Here is a 22,500-nt window from a genome sequence, read left to right as displayed (position 1 = left end):
GTCAGGTGTGTGTTTGGTGTGTCAGGTGTGTGTTTGGTGTGTGTGTGTCAGGTGTGTGTCAGGTGTGTGTCAGGTATGTCAGGTGTGTGTTTGGTGTGTCAGGTGTGTGTTTGGTGTGTCAGGTGTGTGTCAGGTGTGTGTCAGGTATGTCAGGTGTGTGTTTGGTGTGTCAGGTGTGTGTTTGGTGTGTGTTTGGTGTGTGTCAGGTGTGTGTCAGGTATGTCAGGTGTGTGTTTGGTGTGTGTCAGGTGTGTGTTTGGTGTGTGTCAGGTGTGTGTTTGGTGTGTGTCAGGTGTGTGTCAGGTATGTCAGGTGTGTGTTTGGTGTGTGTCAGGTGTGTGTCAGGTGTGTCAGGTGTGTGTCAGGTATGTCAGGTGTGTGTTTGGTGTGTGTCAGGTATGTCAGGTGTGTGTTTGGTGTGTCAGGTGTGTGTCAGGTGTGTGTCAGGTGTGTGTCAGGTGTGTGTCAGGTATGTCAGGTGTGTGTCAGGTGTGTCAGGTGTGTGTCAGGTATGTCAGGTGTGTGTCAGGTGTGTGTCAGGTGTGTGTCAGGTGTGTGTCAGGTGTGTGTCAGGTATGTCAAGTGTGTGTCAGGTATGTCAGGTGTGTGTTTGGTGTGTGTCAGGTATGTCAGGTGTGTGTTTGGTGTGTGTCAGGTATGTCTGGTGTGTGTTTGGTGTGTGTCAGGTGTGTGTTTGGTGTGTCAGTGTGTGTCAGGTGTGTGTTTGGTGTGTGTCAGGTGTGTGTCAGGTGTGTGTCAGGTATGTCAGGTGTGTGTTTGGTGTGTGTCAGGTATGTCAGGTGTGTTAGGTGTGTGTCTGCTCATGAATGAGACTCAAGCACGCCGCAGCCGTCAAAACGTTCCCAGCATTCCTCCTGCTGCCGTCGGGCCAATCGGGAAGCTCCAGCAGTTTGTCTGTGACATCACGTTTCCACCTCGTTAGTGTGTGTGGTAGCTTGTTATTCAATACCCAATTACAATCCCTAATGAATCTCATCAGTGTCAGGGAGCCAATCAGCACGCAGCATCCCCTCTACCAAGATCTAATAATGTCTGTGATTGGCTGTCTAACGTTACACAGAGACGGACTCAAGTGGAAGGAACTGGGTCAGAAATACAAAGATTTCAAAAGAGGTCAGAAGTGAGGAAAGCAGGAAACAACTACAGACAGGAGGCCACATCCTCTTAACACACACACACACACACACACACACACACACACACACACACACACACACACACACACACACACACACACACACACACACACACAGACACACACACACAAACAGAGACAGACACACACAGACAGACAGACACACACACAGAGAGACACACACACACACACACACAGAGACACACACACACAGAGACACACACACAGACAGAGACAGACACACACACACAGAGAGAGACACAGAGAGAGAGACACACACACACACACACACACACACACACACAGACAGACACACACACACACACACACACACACACACACACACACACACACACACACACATAGAGACACACATACGCACACACAGAGACGCACACACAGAGACACACACACACACAGAGACACACACACACACACACACACACACACACACACACACACAGAGAAACACATACACACAGAGACACACACACACAGAGACACACACAGACAAACACACACACACACACAGAGAAAAACACACAGAGACACAGACACACACACACACACACACACAGACAGAGACAAACACACACACACACACACAGAAAAACACACAGACACACACACACACACACACACACACACAGACAGAGACAAACACACACACACACACAGACAGAGACACACACACACACACACACACACAGACAGAGACACACACAGACAAAACACACACACACACACACACACACACACAGAGAAACACACACACACAGAGACACACACACACACACACACACAGACCTGCTCCTTCAATAGCATTCACATGCTACTATTGGCAAGCTAACCTAACCCGATGTGTTCAGGTCCTGTCCCCTGACCAATCGGCTGTTCTAACCTTAACCCCTCGAGGTCAGTGCCTGACCCCAACCAATCGGCTGCTCCGTAGGGCGGGACTTGCCCAAAAGTTACGTGGGAGTCCAGAATAACGCACGTCAGTGCCTTAAGAGGACGAACAGCAGCAGCTCTGTTAGTGTCTCTGCTGGGTCCTGGGTGTGTAGAAGGTCACTGCCATGTCTCTGACAGAGGAATCCCAGACCATTGATTGGCTGATCAATAACTGGTTACACACACACACACACACACACACACACACACACACACACACAGATACAGATAAACACACACACACACACACATACACAGATACATATACAGTGGGGGAAATAAGTATTTGACCCCTTGCTGATTTTGCAGGTTTGCCCACTTACAAAGAATGCAAAAATCTACAATTTTAATCATATGTACATTCTAACAGGGAAAGACAGAATCCCAAAGAAAATTCCAGAAAATCACATCATATGAATTTATTAAAATTGATAACCATCTGATGAGGAAAAACAAGTATTTGACCCCCTGGACAAACAGCATGTTAATATTTTGTAGAAAAGCCATTATAGGCCAGCACAGATGTCAAACGTTTTTTATAGTTGGTGACAAGGTTTGTGCACATTTCGGCAGGGATGTTGGCCCACTCCTCCCTGCAGACAGCCTCCAAATCATTCAGGTTCGAGGTTGTCGCCTGGCAACTCAATTTTAAGCTCCCTCCAAAGATTTTCAATCGGATTCAGGTCTGGAGACTGGCTAGGCCACTCCAGAACCTTGATGTGCTTCTTCTTCAGCCACTCTTTTGTTGCTTTGGTGGTGTGCTTAGGGTCGTTGTCGTGCTGAAACACCCATCCTCGACCCATCTTCAGCTCTCTCACTGAGGGAAGGAGATGTCGGTCCAGAATTCCACGATACATGGCCCCGTCCATCCTCCCCTCAATACGATGGAGTTGTCCCGTCCCCTTGGCTGAAAAGCACCCCCAAAGCATGATGTTGCCACCACCATGCTTGACGGTGGGGATGGTGTTCTTTGGGTTGTACTCGGTGTTCGTTGCCCTCCAAACACGACGAGTTGAGTTGAGGCCAAAAGTTCTATTTTGGTCTCATCTGACCACATCACCTTCTTCCAGGCCTCTTCTGAGTCGTCCAGGTGGTGAATGGCGAACTTCATGCGGGCCTGTACATGTTTCTTCTTGAGCAGGGGACCTTGCGTGCGCTGCAGGATTTCAATCCATGACGGGCGTAGTGTGTTACCAACCGTTTCTTTTTATAACTGTGGTCCCAGCTGCCTTCAGTTGATTCATCAGTTCCCCCCCTTGTGGTTTTGGGATGATTCCTCACCGTTCGCATGATCAGGGACACCCCACGAGGCAAGATCTTGTGTGGAGGCCCAGACCGAGGGAGGTTGGCGGTGGTGTGGTGCTTCTTCCATTTCCTGATAACTGCACCGACAGTTGATCTTTTCTCTCAAGTTGCTTTCCGATTCTCTTGTAGCCCATCCCAGCCTTGTGCAGATCAACAATCTTGTCCCTGATGTCCGAGAAAGCTCTTTGGTCTTGCCCATGGTGGTGATGTTGGATGCTGGTTGTTTGGGTGTTGACAGGTGTCTTTTATACAGGTAACGAGGTGAGGCAGGTGTATTTGATGTAGATAATTGGTTCGGATTGGGGCTGTGTCTTAAAGAAAGACTAACTGGCTTGTAGGAGCCAGAATACTTGCTGTTTGTCCAGGGGGTCAAATACTTGTTTTTCCTCATCAGATGGTTATCAATTTTAATAAATTCATATGATGTGATTTTCTGGAATTTTCTTTGGGATTCTGTCTTTCCCTGTTAGAATGTACATATGATTAAAATTGTAGATTTTTGCATTCTTTGTAAGTGGGCAAACCTGCAAAATCAGCAAGGGGTCAAATACTTATTTCCCCCACTGTACACACACACACACACACACACACACACACACACACACATATACAGATACACATACACACATACACAGATACATATATACACACAGATACATATACACACACACAGATACAGATACACACACACACAGATACATATATACACACAGATACATACACACAGACACACACATACACAGATACACACACACACAGATACAGATACACACACACAGATACACACACATACACACACAGATACAGATACACACACATACACACACAGATACAGATACACACACACACATACAGATACATATACACACACAGACACACACATACACAGATACATATACACACACATACACAGATACATATACACACATACAGATACACATACACACACACACATATATACAGATACACACATACATATACACACACAGATACACACACACATACATACACCGACAGAGACACACACATACACAGATACATATACACACACAGATACATACACACAGACACACATACATACACACAGAGAGACACACATACACACAAAGATACACATACACACACATAGACATATACAGACACACACAGATACAGATACACACACACACACAGATACAGATACACACATACACACAGATACAGATACACACACACACATATACAGATACATATACACACACAGATACATACACACAGAGAGACACACACACACACACAAAGATACACATACACACACATACATATACAGACACACACACAGATACAGATACACACATACACACACATATACAGATACATATACACACAGATACATACACACAGAGATACACATACACACACATAGACATATACAGACACACACACACACACACAGATACAGATACACACATACACACATATACAGATACATATACACACACAGATACATACACACACACACACACACACACAGATACACATACACACACACAGACATATACACACACATACACACACAGAGATACACACATAGACATATACAGACACACACACACACACAGATACAGATACACACATACACACATATACAGATACATATACACACACAGATACATACACACAGAGAGACACACACAGATACACATACACACACACAGACATATACACACACATACACACACAGAGACACACACATACACACTTCCACACTTCGGGGGAAAAATCTGAGAGAAAAAAACAGAATATTTTTTGAAAAGAAAATCACTTTAATTTATATATATTTTTTTTTGTTTTACATTCCTATGAATCTAAAATATAAGACATGTTTTCAGTTATTTCACACTTTTTTGTTAAGTACATAATTCCATATGTGTTCATTCATAGTTTTGATGCCTTCAGTGAGAATCTACAATGTAAATAGTCATGAAAATAAAAAGGAAACACATTGAATGAGAAGGTGTGTCCAAACTTTTGGCCTGTACTGTAGACAGACACACACACACACACACACACACACACACACACACACACACTCACACACAGAGGTAATAGCCGAAGCCTCCAGAGTTGTGTCCCACATCAGCTGAGAGGAAACTTATTTAGTAATTATCCCCTGAACACAGATACTGTCCAGAGGGAGGGAGAGAGAAACTGAGCTGCTGCAGAGAGAGAGAGAGAGAGTGAGACAGAGAGAGAGAGAGAGAGAGAGAGAGAGAGAGAGAGAGAGAGAGAGAGAGAGAGAGAGAGAGAGAGAGAGAGAGAGAGAGAGTGTCTGCAGAGAGAGAGAGAGACACACAGAGAGAGAGAGAGACACAGAGAGACACAGAGAGAGAGATAGAGAGAGAGAGAGAGACAGAGAGAGAGAGAGAGAGACAGAGAGAGATAGAGAGAGAGAGAGAGAGAGAGAGAGAGAGAGAGAGACACAGAGAGAGACACAGAGAGAGAGATAGAGAGAGAGAGAGAGAGTGTCTGCAGAGAGAGAGAGACAGAGAGAGAGAGAGAGAGAGACACACAGAGAGAGAGAGAGACACACAGAGAGAGAGAGAGACACAGAGAGAGAGAGAGAGAGAGAGAGAGATCGTCTGCAGAGAGAGAGAAAGAGACACAGAGAGAGAGAGAGAGAGACACAGAGAGAGAGAGGGAGAGACAGAGAGAGAGAGAGAGAGAGAGAGAGAGAGAGACAGAGAGAGAGAAAGAGACACAGAGAGAGAGGGAGAGAGAGAGAGAGAGAGAGAGAGAGAGAGACAGAGAGAGAGAGAGAGAGAGAGAGAGAGGAAATTAAGAAGACCAGAGAAAGCAGAACAGTGCAGTTAGAGGGATTGATTGAATACATGCGGTAAAGCCTTGGCACTCTGAGAGAAGAGAAACAGAGAGAGATTGAAAGATAGAAAGGGAGAGAGATGAGATAGAGAGAGAGATTGAAAGATAGGGGGAGAGTGAGAGAGAGAGAGATGAGATAGAGAGAGTGAAAGGTAGGGAGAGAGACAGCGAGAGAGAGAGAGAGAGATGGAAGAGGAGGGACCATGAGGAGGAAGGAAGGAGGGTTCGGTGCTGATGAGAGACAGAGAGGGGGAGGAGGAGGGTGGAGGGAGGATGTTCATGGGACGAAGACGGACATTTGCAGCTTAATCTCATTGGCTGACAGGTGGCGGAGGCTCCGGCCAATCCCGGCCTCTCACTCTGTGTGTGTCCTCTCCTCAGATGATGGGGAACAGCTGTGATCGAGGTACTGTCTCTCTCTCTCCATCTCTCCGTCTCTGTGTTTGTGTCCTTGTCGTCCCGGACTTCTTGCGGCATGTTGCCTCAACTTTTGCAGCGATAATGTCCGCTGCGTTAAGGAGCATCATCGCTAGTCTTTCCCGAAGAGGAAGAGATGACGAGAGGGAGGGAGGGAGGGCTGTTGGCGTTGTCGTGGTTGCAGGGGAGGGAAGGAAGGGAAGGGAGGAAGGATGTGCATGAGGATTGAAAGTTTGTCCCTGGCTTCCTTTCTTTCGCAGCGCTGCATGCATCACCGTTGCAGCTTGAACTTGATCCTGCACTTTGCAACACACAAAAAAACCAGATGATGCCAGCTGCTGCTGCATGCTGCGTTCACTGTGGCTCCGTAAAACAGTGAGCTGAATGTTTCTCTCTCTTATCAGTCCTTCCAGAAAAAGGCGAGTGAGTTTTTTTTTTGTGTTTGTTGCGGGACAAAAAATACTTGATTATGTGGCACGTTTTCTTAAAAAATGCGATGTTGGATATTTATGCAGTTTTATGCGATGAAATTGCAGGAACTTGTAAGGCTGTGCAATTAATCTTAATTTAATCATGATAGACGTGTAAATAATCAGGACTTTTAGCGTGTATAGAGCCAGCATATCTCCACCAGACTCCATGTAAATAATCAGGACTTTTAGCGTGTATGGAGCCAGCATATCTCCACCAGACTCCATGTAAATGATCAGGACTTTTAGCGTGTATAGAGCCAGCATATCTCCACCAGACTCCATGTAAATAATCAGGACTTTTAGCGTGTATAGAGCCAGCATATCTCCACCAGACTCCATGTAAATGATCAGGACTTTTAGCGTGTATAGAGCCAGCATATCTCCACCAGACTCCATGTAAATGATCAGGACTTTTAGCGTGTATAGAGCCAGCATATCTCCACCAGACTCCATGTAAATGATCAGGACTTTTAGCGTGTATAGAGCCAGCATATCTCCACCAGACTCCATGTAAATAATCAGGACTTTTAGCGTGTATATAGCCAGCATATCTCCACCAGACTCCATGTAAATAATCAGGACTTTTAGCGTGTATATAGCCAGCATATCTCCACCAGACTCCATGTAAATAATCAGGATGTTTAGCGTGTATAGAGCCAGCATATCTCCACCAGACTCCATGTAAATAATCAGGACTTTTAGCGTGCAGTAGGGCTGTGCAATTAATCGAAATGTAATCGTGATTATGATTTCGGCTCCCAATGATCACAAAAACTCAATAATCGAGAAAAACAATTATTTAGCTCATTACGTTTTGCAAGTAAACTCTGATTGTCTCTTGTGTTCTGAATGAAAAAATAAAGTTTAAATAGGGAAAGTATTTTACAGCAAAGTTCACAGTTGTATGTGTGTTTTTTACTGTTGATTTATTTAACTTTTCCCACTGTTTTTTTAAGTTCAATAATTGCAAAATCTTTCCAGAAGTCAACGAGTAATCGTGTTTAAATTATAGTGATTTCAATATTGACCGAAATAATCGTGATTTATATTTTCTTCCATAATCGAGCAGGCCTAGGAACTTGCAAAAACTGCCCCAATCACCCTGCTTTTTGATGATGTTCGCTTTGCGTAATTACGTCACTTCATAACGTTCCCATGGCAAGATATATTATGGGACTTTTTTTTTTGCAACGAAAGTGCAGGGATTATGAAATCATGCAGAAATCCGCGCATAAATATGTGGATTTTGGCTGATTATGCGTTGAATTATGCGATCGCATAATCACGTTTTTCTGGAGGGACTTATGTGTGTCTTCATACCGTTTATTTTAACACGTGAGCTCCACGCCAGGCTGCTTTAATGTCGCCGTACGTGCTGGTTCAGTATGGAGCCGCGCTGCAACTTGTAACTGATTAATGTCTGGATTATTTTCTGGGTAAATGGATTAGTTGTTTGGTCTCTTAAAAAAAAAGTCCTCAAATGCTTTGTTTTTGTCCACAACTCAAAGATCTTCAGTGTCCTGTCACAAAGGAGAGAAGAAACTAGAACAGTATTCTCATTTAACACGCTGACATCACACAGGTTTACCTGATTTTACATTTAAAAAAAGTCACTCAAATAGATTAATGGATTTATCAAAATAGTTGACAGCTAATCCGCTAATCTTTGCAGCATTGTGTAGTCTCTAAAATGTCAGAAAGTGGTTTAAAAAAAACGCATTTTGATAAGTTATTTCATGCATGCAGACCCAAATATTCAAGATTGTACTGCAGCAAAGTGCGTGGAAAGATGCGCTCGGAAGAGTTACTAATTTCCAAGTTTAGGTTATTGACAAAAATAGGGCCATCTCCGGTTTGTTTACCAGATGATGATGAAATGTTTTGGTGACTCAGCAGCCAGTGTTGTGGTTGAACTCGTTCATATTCTGGGGTGAACTGAACTGAACTGAGTAGTGTTCATCAGGCAGTAGGCTAATACGGTACTATTAGCCTACTGCCTGATGAACGTTACTGTGAACTCCTTCATTCTGGTGTCTGTGAACGGCACGCTCTCTCAGTTTAAAGGGCTACTCCACCGTTTGTTGAAATAGGGCTTATCACGGTCTACCCTGGCTGTAGATAGGTGGGCCAACGCATTTTTTTGTCTCACTGCAAGTAATTAGGTTGTTTTTAGTCTTTTGTCGGCTCACTTTTACTCACAATATGCTAACCGGCAACTTAGGGTTCCATTCACTACGCTAAGCTAAATAGCGGTGGCGCTGCACCGGACTAAAACGATGCGTGCACAAAAAATGGTCCATCTACACCCTACGGTACCGTCTATTTGCCAGATGGTTTCTAGGTAACGGCATCCTACGGTACCGTCTATTTGCCAGATGGTTTCTAGGTAATGGCATCCTACGGTACCGTCTATTTGCCAGATGGTTTCTAGGTAACGGCATCCTACGGTACCGTGTATTTGCCAGATGGTTTCTAGGTAACGGCATCCTACGGTACCGTGTATTTGCCAGATGGTTTCTAGGTAACGGCATCCTACGGTACCGTGTATTTGCCAGATGGTTTGTAGGTAACGGCACCCTACGGTACCGTCTATTTGCCAGATGGTTTCTAGGTAACGGCATCCTACGGTAACGTGTATTTGCCAGATGGTTTCTAGGTAACGGCATCCTACGGTACCGTGTATTTGCCAGATGGTTTCTAGGTAACGGCATCCTACGGTACCGTCTATTTGCCAGATGGTTTCTAGGTAACGGCATCCTACGGTACCGTCTATTTGCCAGATGGTTTCTAGGTAACGGCATCCTACGGTACCGTCTATTTGCCAGATGGTTTCTAGGTAACGGCATCCTACGGTACCGTGTATTTGCCAGATGGTTTCTAGGTAACGGCATCCTACGGTACCGTGTATTTGCCAGATGGTTTCTAAGTAACGGCATCCTACTGTACCGTGTATTTGCCAGATGGTTTCTAGGTAACGGCATCCTACGGTACCGTGTATTTGCCAGATGGTTTCTAGGTAACGGCACCCTACGGTACCGTCTATTTGCCAGATGGTTTCTAGGTAACGGCATCCTACGGTACCGTGTATTTGCCAGATGGTTTCTAGGTAACGGCATCCTACGGTACCGTGTATTTGCCAGATGGTTTCTAGGTAACGGCATCCTACGGTACCGTCTATTTGCCAGATGGTTTCTAGGTAACGGCATCCTACGGTACCGTCTATTTGCCAGATGGTTTCTAGGTAACGGCATCCTACGGTACCGTCTATTTGCCAGATGGTTTCTAGGTAACGGCATCCTACGGTACCGTCTATTTGCCAGATGGTTTCTAGGTAACGGCATCCTACGGTACCGTCTATTTGCCAGATGGTTTCTAGGTAACGGCATCCTACGGTACCGTCTATTTGCCAGATGGTTTCTAGGTAACGGCATCCTACGGTACCGTCTATTTGCCAGATGGTTTCTAGGTAACGGCATCCTACGGTACCGTCTATTTGCCAGATGGTTTCTAGGTAACGGCATCCTACGGTACCGTCTATTTGCCAGATGGTTTCTAGGTAACGGCATCCTACGGTACCGTGTATTTGCTGTCAATTCGGTAATTTTTTTAACAAGATATTTGTCACGTTTTTGTCTTTTTTTTTAGTACGTTTGTCAATTTTTTAACAAGTTTTTTGTCATTTGTTAAATTACGTTTTTGTCAACTTTTGGCGATCTTTTTGATGGGTTTTATTGTAATTTTTTTCAGATCGTTTGGGTCACTTTTTTCAGCGTTTAAAAATAACCAACTGTTTTTGTCGATTGTTTTTCTAGTGTCTGGTAGGCATGAGTTCATATTATTCCTTCTCATCGTCTAAGAGAGAAGAGAGACAGACCAGACCAAAGAATGACACCCACACACTCAATGTCCTCAGAGCCGGCTCTCATCCAGGCTCATTGATTTCCCAAGCTAAATTTAGCCGCTCCTCCTTCCAACTGTAGCCATCGTGTCTGAGCTTTAACTCTCTCTGGAGGCCCCAACCGGCTCCTGAACCGAGTCTTGAACCACCTAGTCCGAGAGTCCGTTTACATGCAGCCGCGCAAGACAAGACAGGAAACTCAAAATACCTCCTTAGATACTCCTGTCACTACACGTTTGGATCTGAAGCATATTTTGAATGTCAAAAAGTAACTTTACCTGAAAAGAGTTGTCTTTTTAGCATCTCACATCACACTTTCAGTCACTATGACCTCTTCTACTACTACTACGGTAAGAAACATTAGGCCACAATATGAACATCTACGCCGCTGTCAACGAGCTTATCTGGTACCGTAGGGTGCCGTTATCCTTGAAACCAGCCAGCAAATACACGGTACCGAATTTGTTTTTATTAATGGCGAGGTGATATTAGTGGCGAGGTGAAAGCGGTTGACGTTACACTTCCTCTTAGACAAGCAGGCACAGCGGAGGTTTCTCTGCCCTGATGACTGACTGACAGGCTGAGCTTGCAAGGCAAGGCAACTTTATTAATAATGTTTTACCAGAATGTTTTAATTTTGATAACTGTTTTGATTCACAATTAAAGTGATGTGTGTCGGTGTGTGATGTAAGGACTATTTGTTGGTATCATATGTCTGATCGTATGTCTGATGTAAGGACTATTTGTTGGTATCATATGTCTGATCATATGTCTGATGTAAGGACTATTTGTTGGTATCATATGTCTGATGTAAGGACTATTTGTTGGTATCATATGGCGGATCATATGTCTGATGTAAGGACTATTTGTTGGTATCATATGTCTGATCATATGTCTGATGTAAGGACTATTTGTTGGTATCATATCATCATGGCCCGCCTAGATGTGAGCCAAACTGCAGTTATGCGACTCACTCTAAGCAGAATTTGGCAGATTTGCAGACTTTGAGGCTCAGAAATTGCCGAAGAACCAGCGAGAGAGTTTACATATCCAGGCTGTGGTAAAAAAAGTATTCATTGTTCTGCTTGATTTGCGAAAGTCTGCGATGGCAAAGGATTTTTTAGGGCTTTATGAAGACCAAACTGTTAGTGAGAAAGCTACATGAGACACGAATAAGTCAAACGTGTCTGGCCCTTTTAATGCGATTCTCATTTTCCAGCGTGGCCCTTATTGAAGTTGATTTTGACCTCTCTGTGTCTCTGTGGTTGATCTGACTCTGTGTCTCTGTGTCTCTGCAGAAGTGTCTTCGGAGAGATCTCCGAGGAGGAGGAGCATCTCTGGTCTGGGGAGTTCAGAGAAGAGCGTCGCCGTCGACAACCCAAACTCGTCACCTTTCAAAGTGCCGGTGAGTTTCTGCAGCCCCTCCCTTCTTGTCTTTCTTTGGGCTTTTCGGTCTTTAATTTTGACAGGACAGCTAGGTGAGAAAGGGAAGAGAGAGACAGAGAGAGAGAGGAAGAGAGAGGGAGAGAGAGGGAGGGAGAGACAGAGAAGAAGAGAGACAGAGGGAGAGAGAGAGAGACAGAGGGAGAGAGAGAGACAGAGAGAGGGAGGGAGACAGAGAGAGAGAGAGACAGAGAGAGAGAGGAAGAGAGAGGGAGAGAGAGGGAGGGAGAGACAGAGAAGAAGAGAGACAGAGAGAGAGAGGAAGAGAGAGGGAGAGAGAGGGAGGGAGAGACAGAGAAGAAGAGAGACAGAGAGAGAGACAGAGAGAGACAGAGACAAAGAGAGAGAGAGAGACAGAGAGAGGGAGGGAGAGACAGAGAAGAAGTGAGACAGAGAGAGAGAGAGAGGGAGAGACAGAGAATAAGAGAGACAGAGAGAGAGAGAGAGACAGAGGGAGAGAGAGAGAGACAGAGGGAGAGAGAGAGAGACAGAGGGAGAGAGAGAGAGACAGAGGGAGAGAGAGAGAGACAGAGGGAGAGAGAGAGACAGAGGGAGAGAGAGAGAGACAGAGAGAGAGAGAGAGACAGAGGGAGAGAGAGAATAAGAGAGACGGAGAGAGAGAGAGAGACAGAGGGAGAGAGAGAGACAGAGAGAGGGAGGGAGAGACAGAGAGAGGGAGAGACAGAGAGAGGGAGGGAGAGACAGAGAATAAGAGAGACAGAGGGAGAGAGAGAGACAGAGGGAGAGAGAGAGACAGAGAGAGGGAGGGAGAGAGAGAGAGAGAGAGAGAGAGAGAGAGAGAGAGAGAGACAGATGGAGAGAGAGACAGAGAGAGAGGGAGGGAGACAGAGAGAGAGACAGAGGAAGAGAGACAGAGAGGAAGAGAGACAGAGAGAGACAGAGAGGAAGAGAGACAGAGGAGAGAGAGAGAGAGAGAGAGAGACACTGACAATTTAACAAAGATAAAAGAACTATGGCTATAAGTAACAGTAGGTTCAGATCTGATGTCACTTCCTGTCTCCTTCAGCATTTCTTTTGTCTTTCTGAAGAACATTAAGTGTGTGTGTGTGTGTGTGTGTGTGTGTGTGTGTGTGTGTGTGTGTGTGTGTGTGTGTGTGTGTGTGTGTGTGTGTGTGCCCCCAGAGTTTACTCTCCATAATCTAGAGTAAATCAGCCCCACTGCGACGTTAGTAATCACGTTGATATTTCACGTCGCGGACAGAAACACTGAATCAGATTCAAACCCAATTAAAGGGACACTAAACGTCCAGAGCAGTGGACTCGTGGCCGGATGAACACATGATTAGATCATGGGCTCCGAGCCTGCCACCGGAGCTGAGTGATTACTGCAGGTAATCAGAGTACCGCTGCACATTTTCACTGAAACATCAATACGAGAGTCTCCGCTAGCTTTAGCTGACGACTGAGAACATTTCATCTCTGTTCTGTCAGGAGTCCAAACTGGACTTTTGTGTTTCTCTCTCATGTAGAGAGAGGATCATTTTGGTTTTTTTTTTCCATCCTGGTCCCTATTTTGCCATGCATTGTTGTCTTAGTGACTAATGTGAACGTAAATCTTTGAAGTTGGTTCAGTATTGGGCGAGAACGCTGTAACGTGGCAGCAGTGGACAGAGCTGTAATGTAACCCTACAGGACTAATGTGTAATCCAAGCCTGTGTGTAATACCAACCGAGTGTAAACATTTTAATTTCCTCCTGTGGGATTAATAAAATGTACATTATTATTATTTTAGTTGAACATGAAACGGCCCCAAAATCACCATCACCAAACTCCACCAGACTCCATGTAAATAATCAGGACTTTTAGCGTGTATAGAGCCAGCATATCTCCACCAGACTCCATGTAAATAATCAGGACTTTTAGTGTGTATAGAGCCAGCATATCTCCACCAGACTCCATGTAAATAATCAGGACTTTTAGTGTGTATAGAGCCAGCATATCTCCACCAGACTCCATGTAAATAATCAGGACTTTTAGTGTGTATAGAGCCAGCATATCTCCACCAGACTCCATGTAAATAATCAGGACTTTTAGTGTGTATAGAGCCAGCATATCTCCACCAGACTCCATGTAAATAATCAGGACTTTTAGTGTGTATAGAGCCAGCATATCTTCACCAGACTCCATGTAAATAATCAGGACTTCAGATACAGTATTAGGGGACCACTAAGGTCTATATAAAAGAGACTTCAGATACAGTATTAGGGGACCACTAAGGTCTATATAAAAGAGACTTCAGATACAGTATTAGGGGACCACTAAGGTCTATATAAAAGAGACTTCAGATACAGTATTAGGGGACCACTAAGGTCTATATAAAAGAGACTTCAGATACAGTATTAGGGGACCACTAAGGTCTATATAAAAGAGACTTCAGATACAGTATTAGGGGACCACTAAGGTCTATATAAAAGCATCCAAAGAGCACCATGTCATGGGACCTTGTTATGACTGAATAAGTGGTGTGAGTTTTCTGGTGCTCAGTGATGCTGTTGTGTGTTCTGATTGGATCCTTCTGTCAGTCTTTTGAATATGTTGCCGTGGACAGATTAACGTCACGATTAACGTCAGTAATCACAAGTGTAAGTTCCTGCAGAGAGTTTGAGTCGGCGCTTCACAGTCAGGTTGCTCTCGGAGTATTTTTAGTTCCCGTCAGACTTCAGACAGTTTCTCTTCATACAGTAAATCCAGATCCAGCCAGAGAGCATGCTGGGAGATGGCGCAGCCTCAAAGTGAGGGGTTAACACTGACAGGATCTTAAACACATGCAGCAGAGATCTTTCTGTTAATTAACCCACGGAGACAGTCAGGGACTCGGATCCACTGCTGGAAAGTAACTAAGTACATGTACTCCAGTACTGTACTTCAGTACCAAATGTTGAGGTACTTGTTACTTTACTTGAGTCTTTTCTTAAGTCCACTTTCTACTTCTACTCCGCTACATTTCAGAGAGAAATATTGGACTTTTTACTCCACTACATTCATCTGTTACAGCTTTAGTTACTAGTTACTTTAGTTACTCCACTACATTCATCTGTTACAGCTTTAGTTACTAGTTACTTTAGTTACTCCACTACATTCATCTGTTACAGCTTTAGTTACTAGTTACTTTAGTTACTCCACTACATTCATCTGTTACAGCTTTAGTTACTAGTTACTTTAGTTACTCCACTACATTCATCTGTTACAGCTTTAGTTACTAGTTACTTTAGTTACTCCGCTACATTCATCTGTTACAGCTTTAGTTACTAGTTACTTTAGTTACTCCACTACATTCATCTGTTACAGCTTTAGTTACTAGTTACTTTAGTTACTCCACTACATTCATCTGCTACAGCTTTAGTTACTAGTTACTTTAGTTACTCCGCTACATTCATCTGTTCCAGCTTTAGTTACTAGTTACTTTAGTTACTCCGCTACATTCATCTGTTACAGCTTTAGTTACTAGTTACTTTAGTTACTCCGCTACATTCATGTGATGGTTGATTCTAAGTAAACTAGCCGACTATATAACGACTACAAGTCTACAGCTGAGATGATGAGACCATTAAAAACACAACTGGTTGGAGAGAGAAAGGAGAGAAAGAAAGAACGATAGAAAAAAAGGATGTGAGGATGTGTTTGAGGTTATTAATATCTCAGGAAATTAGGACACTCACCTCCTCCTGCTGCTCCACTCTGCACCTCTAATAGTTGAGATTTCATTTGAGTTCAGTTTAAGTTATTATAGTGAGTGCTAGTTTTAGTTTAGTTTTTTTAATATTTTCTGGTGTTTTTCTGGGTAGATATTTAAACATTTTGTTGGTCTTTTTCTACACTTTTCTCAATGTTTTTGTCGATTTTATTCAAATAGTTTGGTCACTTTTTCCCCCCCAATTTTTTGTGACTTTTTTTTTTTTTTTTTTTTTTGTCTTTTTTTTTTAAATTATGTTTTTGTAAATTTTTTAACACGTTTTTGTCATCTTCTGGCGACATTTTTAATGTTTTCTTTGTCACTTTTCCAGGGGGATTTTGTCACTTTTTTCAGCGTTTAAAAAAATGTTTTTCAAAATTTCAACATTTTGTTGGTTTTTTTCTACACTTTTCTCTATGTTTTTGTCGATTTTATTCAAAAAAAATTTTCACTTCCCACCCAATTTTTTGTGACTTTTTTTTGTCACCTTCTGGCGACGTTTTCAATTTTTTTTTTTTTTTTTTTTCACTTTTTTCAGCGTTTAAACATTTTTTATTGTCAATTTTATTCAAATTGTTTTTGTCACTTTTTTTGGCGTTTTTTAAAAAAAAAAACATTTCTTGTCAATTTTTTAACAAGTTTTTTGTTGCTTTTTTTTTAACGAGTTTTTGTCACCTTCTGGCGATGTTTTTAATGGTTTTTTTTGTCACTTTTCCGGGGGTTTTTTGTCACTTTTTTCAGCGTTTAAAATAGAAAGTTTTTGCCCTCTAGTGGACAGACTACGCAACGCCAACACTCAGAACATGGTTGAAGGGGCTTTCGTCCAGTTTTATTATATTTTTTAAATATTAATGTCTCGGCCGTTATCAATGCCGATACCGATAGTTTGGAAAATGCCTAATATCGGCCGATAATATCAGCCCGATGATATTTTGTTCGGGCTCTAGTCCTGACCCTATGACTTCATCTAAAAGAAACTGGCCTCTGGGAACTTCACATTTAGCACCACCGAGTTGATTCTCATCTTTCTGTCCTTTTATGTCTTTGTATCTTTCAGGGCTTCTTCAGTAAACGTCTAAAAGGCTCCATCAAGAGGACCAAGAGTCAGACCAAACTAGACCGAAACACCAGCTTCAGACTCCCCTCGCTGAGGCCGGCCGACCCCGACAGGTAACTCCGCTCCTACGTCCTTCTTTAAACAGCCGATGGCGGTGAACCGTCTGACCCTGAAGGCAACGCGTTCTGAAATCACGGCCATTTAAAGCGTAACTCTCGCCAGAATGCAACTCTAGGGTCTTGTTGTGAATGTACACGAGTCAAACTTTAGTTTAAAAGCATTTTTAGGACGGAAGAGCCACTTTTAAGATTCACCTTATTCTCGTTTTTTGGTCAAATGGCCTTTTGAATGGGAGTGGTAGGGGCACTCTCATGCTAGCCTCAAAATAGCTGTTTTTAAACCACTAAGAAGGCCACTGGTGTAGTTAAGGTGTAGAGCTCCTGGTTATAGTATATCTATTGGTCACTGGTGTAGTTAAGGTGTAGAGCTCCTGGTTATAGTATATCTATTGGTCACTGGTGTAGTTAAGGTGTAGAGCTCCTGGTTATAGTATATCTATTGGTCACTGGTGTAGTTAAGGTGTAGAGCTCCTGGTTATAGTATATCTATTGGTCACTGGTGTAGTTAAGGTGTAGAGCTCCTGGTTATAGTATATCTATTGATCACTGGTGGTTGGTGTTAGCTCCTGGTTATAGTATATCTATTGGTCACGGTGTAGAGCTCCTGGTTATAGTATATCTATTGATCACCGGTGTAGTTAAGGTGTAGAGCTCCTGGTTATAGTATATCTATTGGTCACTGGTGTAGTTAAGGTGTAGAGCTCCTGGTTATAGTATATCTATTGGTCACTGGTGTAGTTAAGGTGTAGAGCTCCTGGTTATAGTATATCTATTATCTAGTTTGGTCTCCTGGTTATAGTATATCTATTGATCACCGGTGTAGTTAAGGTGTAGAGCTCCTGGTTATAGTATATCTATTGGTCACTGGTGTAGTTAAGATGTAGAGCTCCTGGTTATAGTATATCTATTGGTCACTGGTGTAGTTAAGGTGTAGAGCTCCTGGTTATAGTATATCTATTGGTCACTGGTGTAGTTAAGGTGTAGAGCTCCTGGTTATAGTATATCTATTGGTCACTGGTGTAGCTAAGGTGTAGAGCTCCTGGTTATAGTATATCTATTGGTCACCGGTGTAGTTAAGGTGTAGAGCTCCTGGTTATAGTATATCTATTGGTCACCGGTGTAGAGCTCCTGGTTATAGTATATCTATTGGTCACTGGTGTAGCTAAGGTGTAGAGCTCCTGGTTATAGTATATCTATTGGTCACCGGTGTAGTTAAGGTGTAGAGCTCCTGGTTATAGTATATCTATTGGTCACCGGTGTAGAGCTCCTGGTTATAGTATATCTATTGGTCACTGGTGTAGTTAAGGTGTAGAGCTCCTGGTTATAGTATATCTATTGGTCACTGGTGTAGCTAAGGTGTAGAGCTCCTGGTTATAGTATATCTATTGGTCACTGGTGTAGTTAAGGTGTAGAGCTCCTGGTTATAGTATATCTATTGGTCACCGGTGTAGAGCTCCTGGTTATAGTATATCTATTGGTCACCGGTGTAGTTAAGGTGTAGAGCTCCTGGTTATAGTATATCTATTGGTCACTGGTGTAGTTAAGGTGTAGAGCTCCTGGTTATAGTATATCTATTGGTCACTGGTGTAGTTAAGGTGTAGAGCTCCTGGTTATAGTATATCTATTGGTCACTGGTGTAGTTAAGGTGTAGAGCTCCTGGTTATAGTATATCTATTGGTCACCGGTGTAGTTAAGGTGTAGAGCTCCTGGTTATAGTATATCTATTGGTCACTGGTGTAGTTAAGGTGTAGAGCTCCTGGTTATAGTATATCTATTGGTCACTGGTGTAGTTAAGGTGTAGAGCTCCTGGTTATAGTATATCTATTGATCACCGGTGTAGTTAAGGTGTAGAGCTCCTGGTGATACTTGGAGCAAAGTCTCATGTTGTGTCGAGCCTTCTCAGGTGTACACTTTAACATGAATTTCAAAACTCCGCACCAAAATGATTAATTATTTTTATTCAGAAACTCAACTGTCTGTCTTGTAAACCCAAAAATAAAAATAAAAAAATCATTAAAATCATGAACTCAGGTGATGTCGGGAGCTGCATGCTGCTGGACGACTCAGTTAAAAACCACCAAGAATTGAGTTTTTAATGTTCAATCAGACTAGAACTACTCCAGAGTCTGCTCTTGAGACTTTGCTCTAGTTTTCTGGACATTTAGGGCAGGATTCAGGGGATTAGGGACACCTGCTTGGATTTCGGGACTGTCACGGATTTTTCGGGACGTCTGGTCACCTTAGTCATTCATAATGGGAATAAATGGAAGAAACCATTTATGTCCGGCAGGCTTCAACGCTAAGGTATATTTTTTTCACCATTGAGAGACCATTGGACACACATTGGCATGGTTTTATCTGCCATTATAGTGTATATGGTGATGTTATGGTGATAGCTGTATGTTGGTGATAGCTGTATATGGTGATGTTATGGTGATAGCTGTATGTTGGTGATAGCTGTATATGGTGATGTTATGGTGATAGCTGTATGTTGGTGATAGCTGTATATGGTGATGTTATGGTGATAGCTGTATGTTGGTGATAGCTGTATATGGTGATGTTATGGTGATAGCTGTATGTTGGTGATAGCTATATATGGTGATGTTATGGTGATAGCTGTATATGGTGATGTTATGGTGATAGCTGTATGTTGGTGATAACTGTATATGGTAATGTTATGGTGATAGCTGTATGTTGGTGATAGCTGTATATGGTGATGTTATGGTGATAGCTGTATGTTGGTGATAGCTGTATATGGTGATGTTATGGTGATAGCTGTATGTTGGTGATAGCTGTATATGGTGATGTTGGTGATAGCTGTATGTTGGTGATGTTATGGTGATAGCTGTATGTTGGTGATAGCTGTATATGGTGATGTTGGTGATAGCTGTATATGGTGATGTTATGGTGATAGCTGTATGTTGGTGATAGCTGTATATGGTGATGTTATGGTGATAGCTGTATGTTGGTGATAGCTGTATATGGTGATGTTATGGTGATAGCTGTATGTTGGTGATAGCTGTATATGGTGATGTTATGGTGATAGCTGTATGTTGGTGATAGCTGTATATGGTGATGTTATGGTGATAGCTGTATGTTGGTGATAGCTGTATATGGTGATGTTATGGTGATAGCTGTATGTTGGTGATAGCTATATATGGTGATGTTATGGTGATAGCTGTATATGGTGATGTTATGGTGATAGCTGTATGTTGGTGATAACTGTATATGGTAATGTTATGGTGATAGCTGTATGTTGGTGATAGCTGTATATGGTGATGTTATGGTGATAGCTGTATGTTGGTGATAGCTGTATATGGTGATGTTATGGTGATAGCTGTATGTTGGTGATAGCTGTATATGGTGATGTTGGTGATAGCTGTATGTTGGTGATGTTATGGTGATAGCTGTATGTTGGTGATAGCTGTATATGGTGATGTTATGGTGATAGCTGTATGTTGGTGATAGCTGTATATGGTGATGTTATGGTGATAGCTGTATGTTGGTGATAGCTGTATATGGTGATGTTATGGTGATAGCTGTATGTTGGTGATAGCTGTATATGGTGATGTTATGGTGATAGCTGTATGTTGGTGATAGCTGTATATGGTGATGTTATGGTGATAGCTGTATGTTGGTGATAGCTATATATGGTGATGTTATGGTGATAGCTGTATATGGTGATGTTATGGTGATAGCTGTATGTTGGTGATAACTGTATATGGTAATGTTATGGTGATAGCTGTATGTTGGTGATAGCTGTATATGGTGATGTTATGGTGATAGCTGTATGTTGGTGATAGCTGTATATGGTGATGTTATGGTGATAGCTGTATGTTGGTGATAGCTGTATATGGTGATGTTGGTGATAGCTGTATGTTGGTGATGTTATGGTGATAGCTGTATGTTGGTGATAGCTGTATATGGTGATGTTGGTGATAGCTGTATATGGTGATGTTATGGTGATAGCTGTATGTTGGTGATAGCTGTATATGGTGATGTTATGGTGATAGCTGTATGTTGGTGATAGCTGTATATGGTGATGTTATGGTGATAGCTGTATGTTGGTGATAGCTGTATATGGTGATGTTATGGTGATAGCTGTATGTTGGTGATAGCTGTATATGGTGATGTTATGGTGATAGCTGTATGTTGGTGATAGCTATATATGGTGATGTTATGGTGATAGCTGTATATGGTGATGTTATGGTGATAGCTGTATGTTGGTGATAACTGTATATGGTAATGTTATGGTGATAGCTGTATGTTGGTGATAGCTGTATATGGTGATGTTATGGTGATAGCTGTATGTTGGTGATAGCTGTATATGGTGATGTTATGGTGATAGCTGTATGTTGGTGATAGCTGTATATGGTGATGTTGGTGATAGCTGTATGTTGGTGATGTTATGGTGATAGCTGTATGTTGGTGATAGCTGTATATGGTGATGTTGGTGATAGCTGTATATGGTGATGTTATGGTGATAGCTGTATGTTGGTGATAGCTGTATATGGTGATGTTATGGTGATAGCTGTATGTTGGTGATAGCTGTATATGGTGATGTTATGGTGATAGCTGTATGTTGGTGATAGCTGTATATGGTGATGTTATGGTGATAGCTGTATGTTGGTGATAGCTGTATATGGTGATGTTATGGTGATAGCTGTATGTTGGTGATAGCTGTATATGGTGATGTTATGGTGATAGCTGTATGTTGGTGATAGCTATATATGGTGATGTTATGGTGATAGCTGTATATGGTGATGTTATGGTGATAGCTGTATGTTGGTGATAACTGTATATGGTAATGTTATGGTGATAGCTGTATGTTGGTGATAGCTGTATATGGTGATGTTATGGTGATAGCTGTATATGGTGATGTTATGGTGATAGCTGTATGTTGGTGATAACTGTATATGGTAATGTTATGGTGATAGCTGTATGTTGGTGATAGCTGTATATGGTGATGTTATGGTGATAGCTGTATGTTGGTGATAGCTGTATATGGTGATGTTATGGTGATAGCTGTATGTTGGTGATAGCTGTATATGGTGATGTTGGTGATAGCTGTATGTTGGTGATGTTATGGTGATAGCTGTATGTTGGTGATAGCTGTATATGGTGATGT

General features: G+C 42.5%; 1 protein-coding gene across 1 annotated transcript in view; it reads left to right on the top strand.

Moving 5' to 3' along the window:
- The first annotated feature begins 6,616 nt into the window (after positions 1-6,616).
- Positions 6,617-22,500, top strand: part of rasal2 (RAS protein activator like 2) — an 80,357-nt gene continuing 64,473 nt past the window's right edge. Inside the window, exons 1-3 of the mRNA XM_028594384.1 lie at positions 6,617-6,677; positions 12,358-12,464; positions 17,254-17,366. Coding sequence (XP_028450185.1) covers positions 6,653-6,677; positions 12,358-12,464; positions 17,254-17,366 — 245 coding nt within the window. The 5' untranslated portion in view covers positions 6,617-6,652. The remainder of the gene's footprint in view (positions 6,678-12,357; positions 12,465-17,253; positions 17,367-22,500) is intronic.

Source organism: Perca flavescens, chromosome 12 (assembly GCF_004354835.1).
Source record: "Perca flavescens isolate YP-PL-M2 chromosome 12, PFLA_1.0, whole genome shotgun sequence".
Taxonomy (NCBI): Eukaryota; Metazoa; Chordata; class Actinopteri; order Perciformes; family Percidae; genus Perca; species Perca flavescens.
This window is presented reverse-complemented; position numbering and strand designations above follow the sequence as displayed.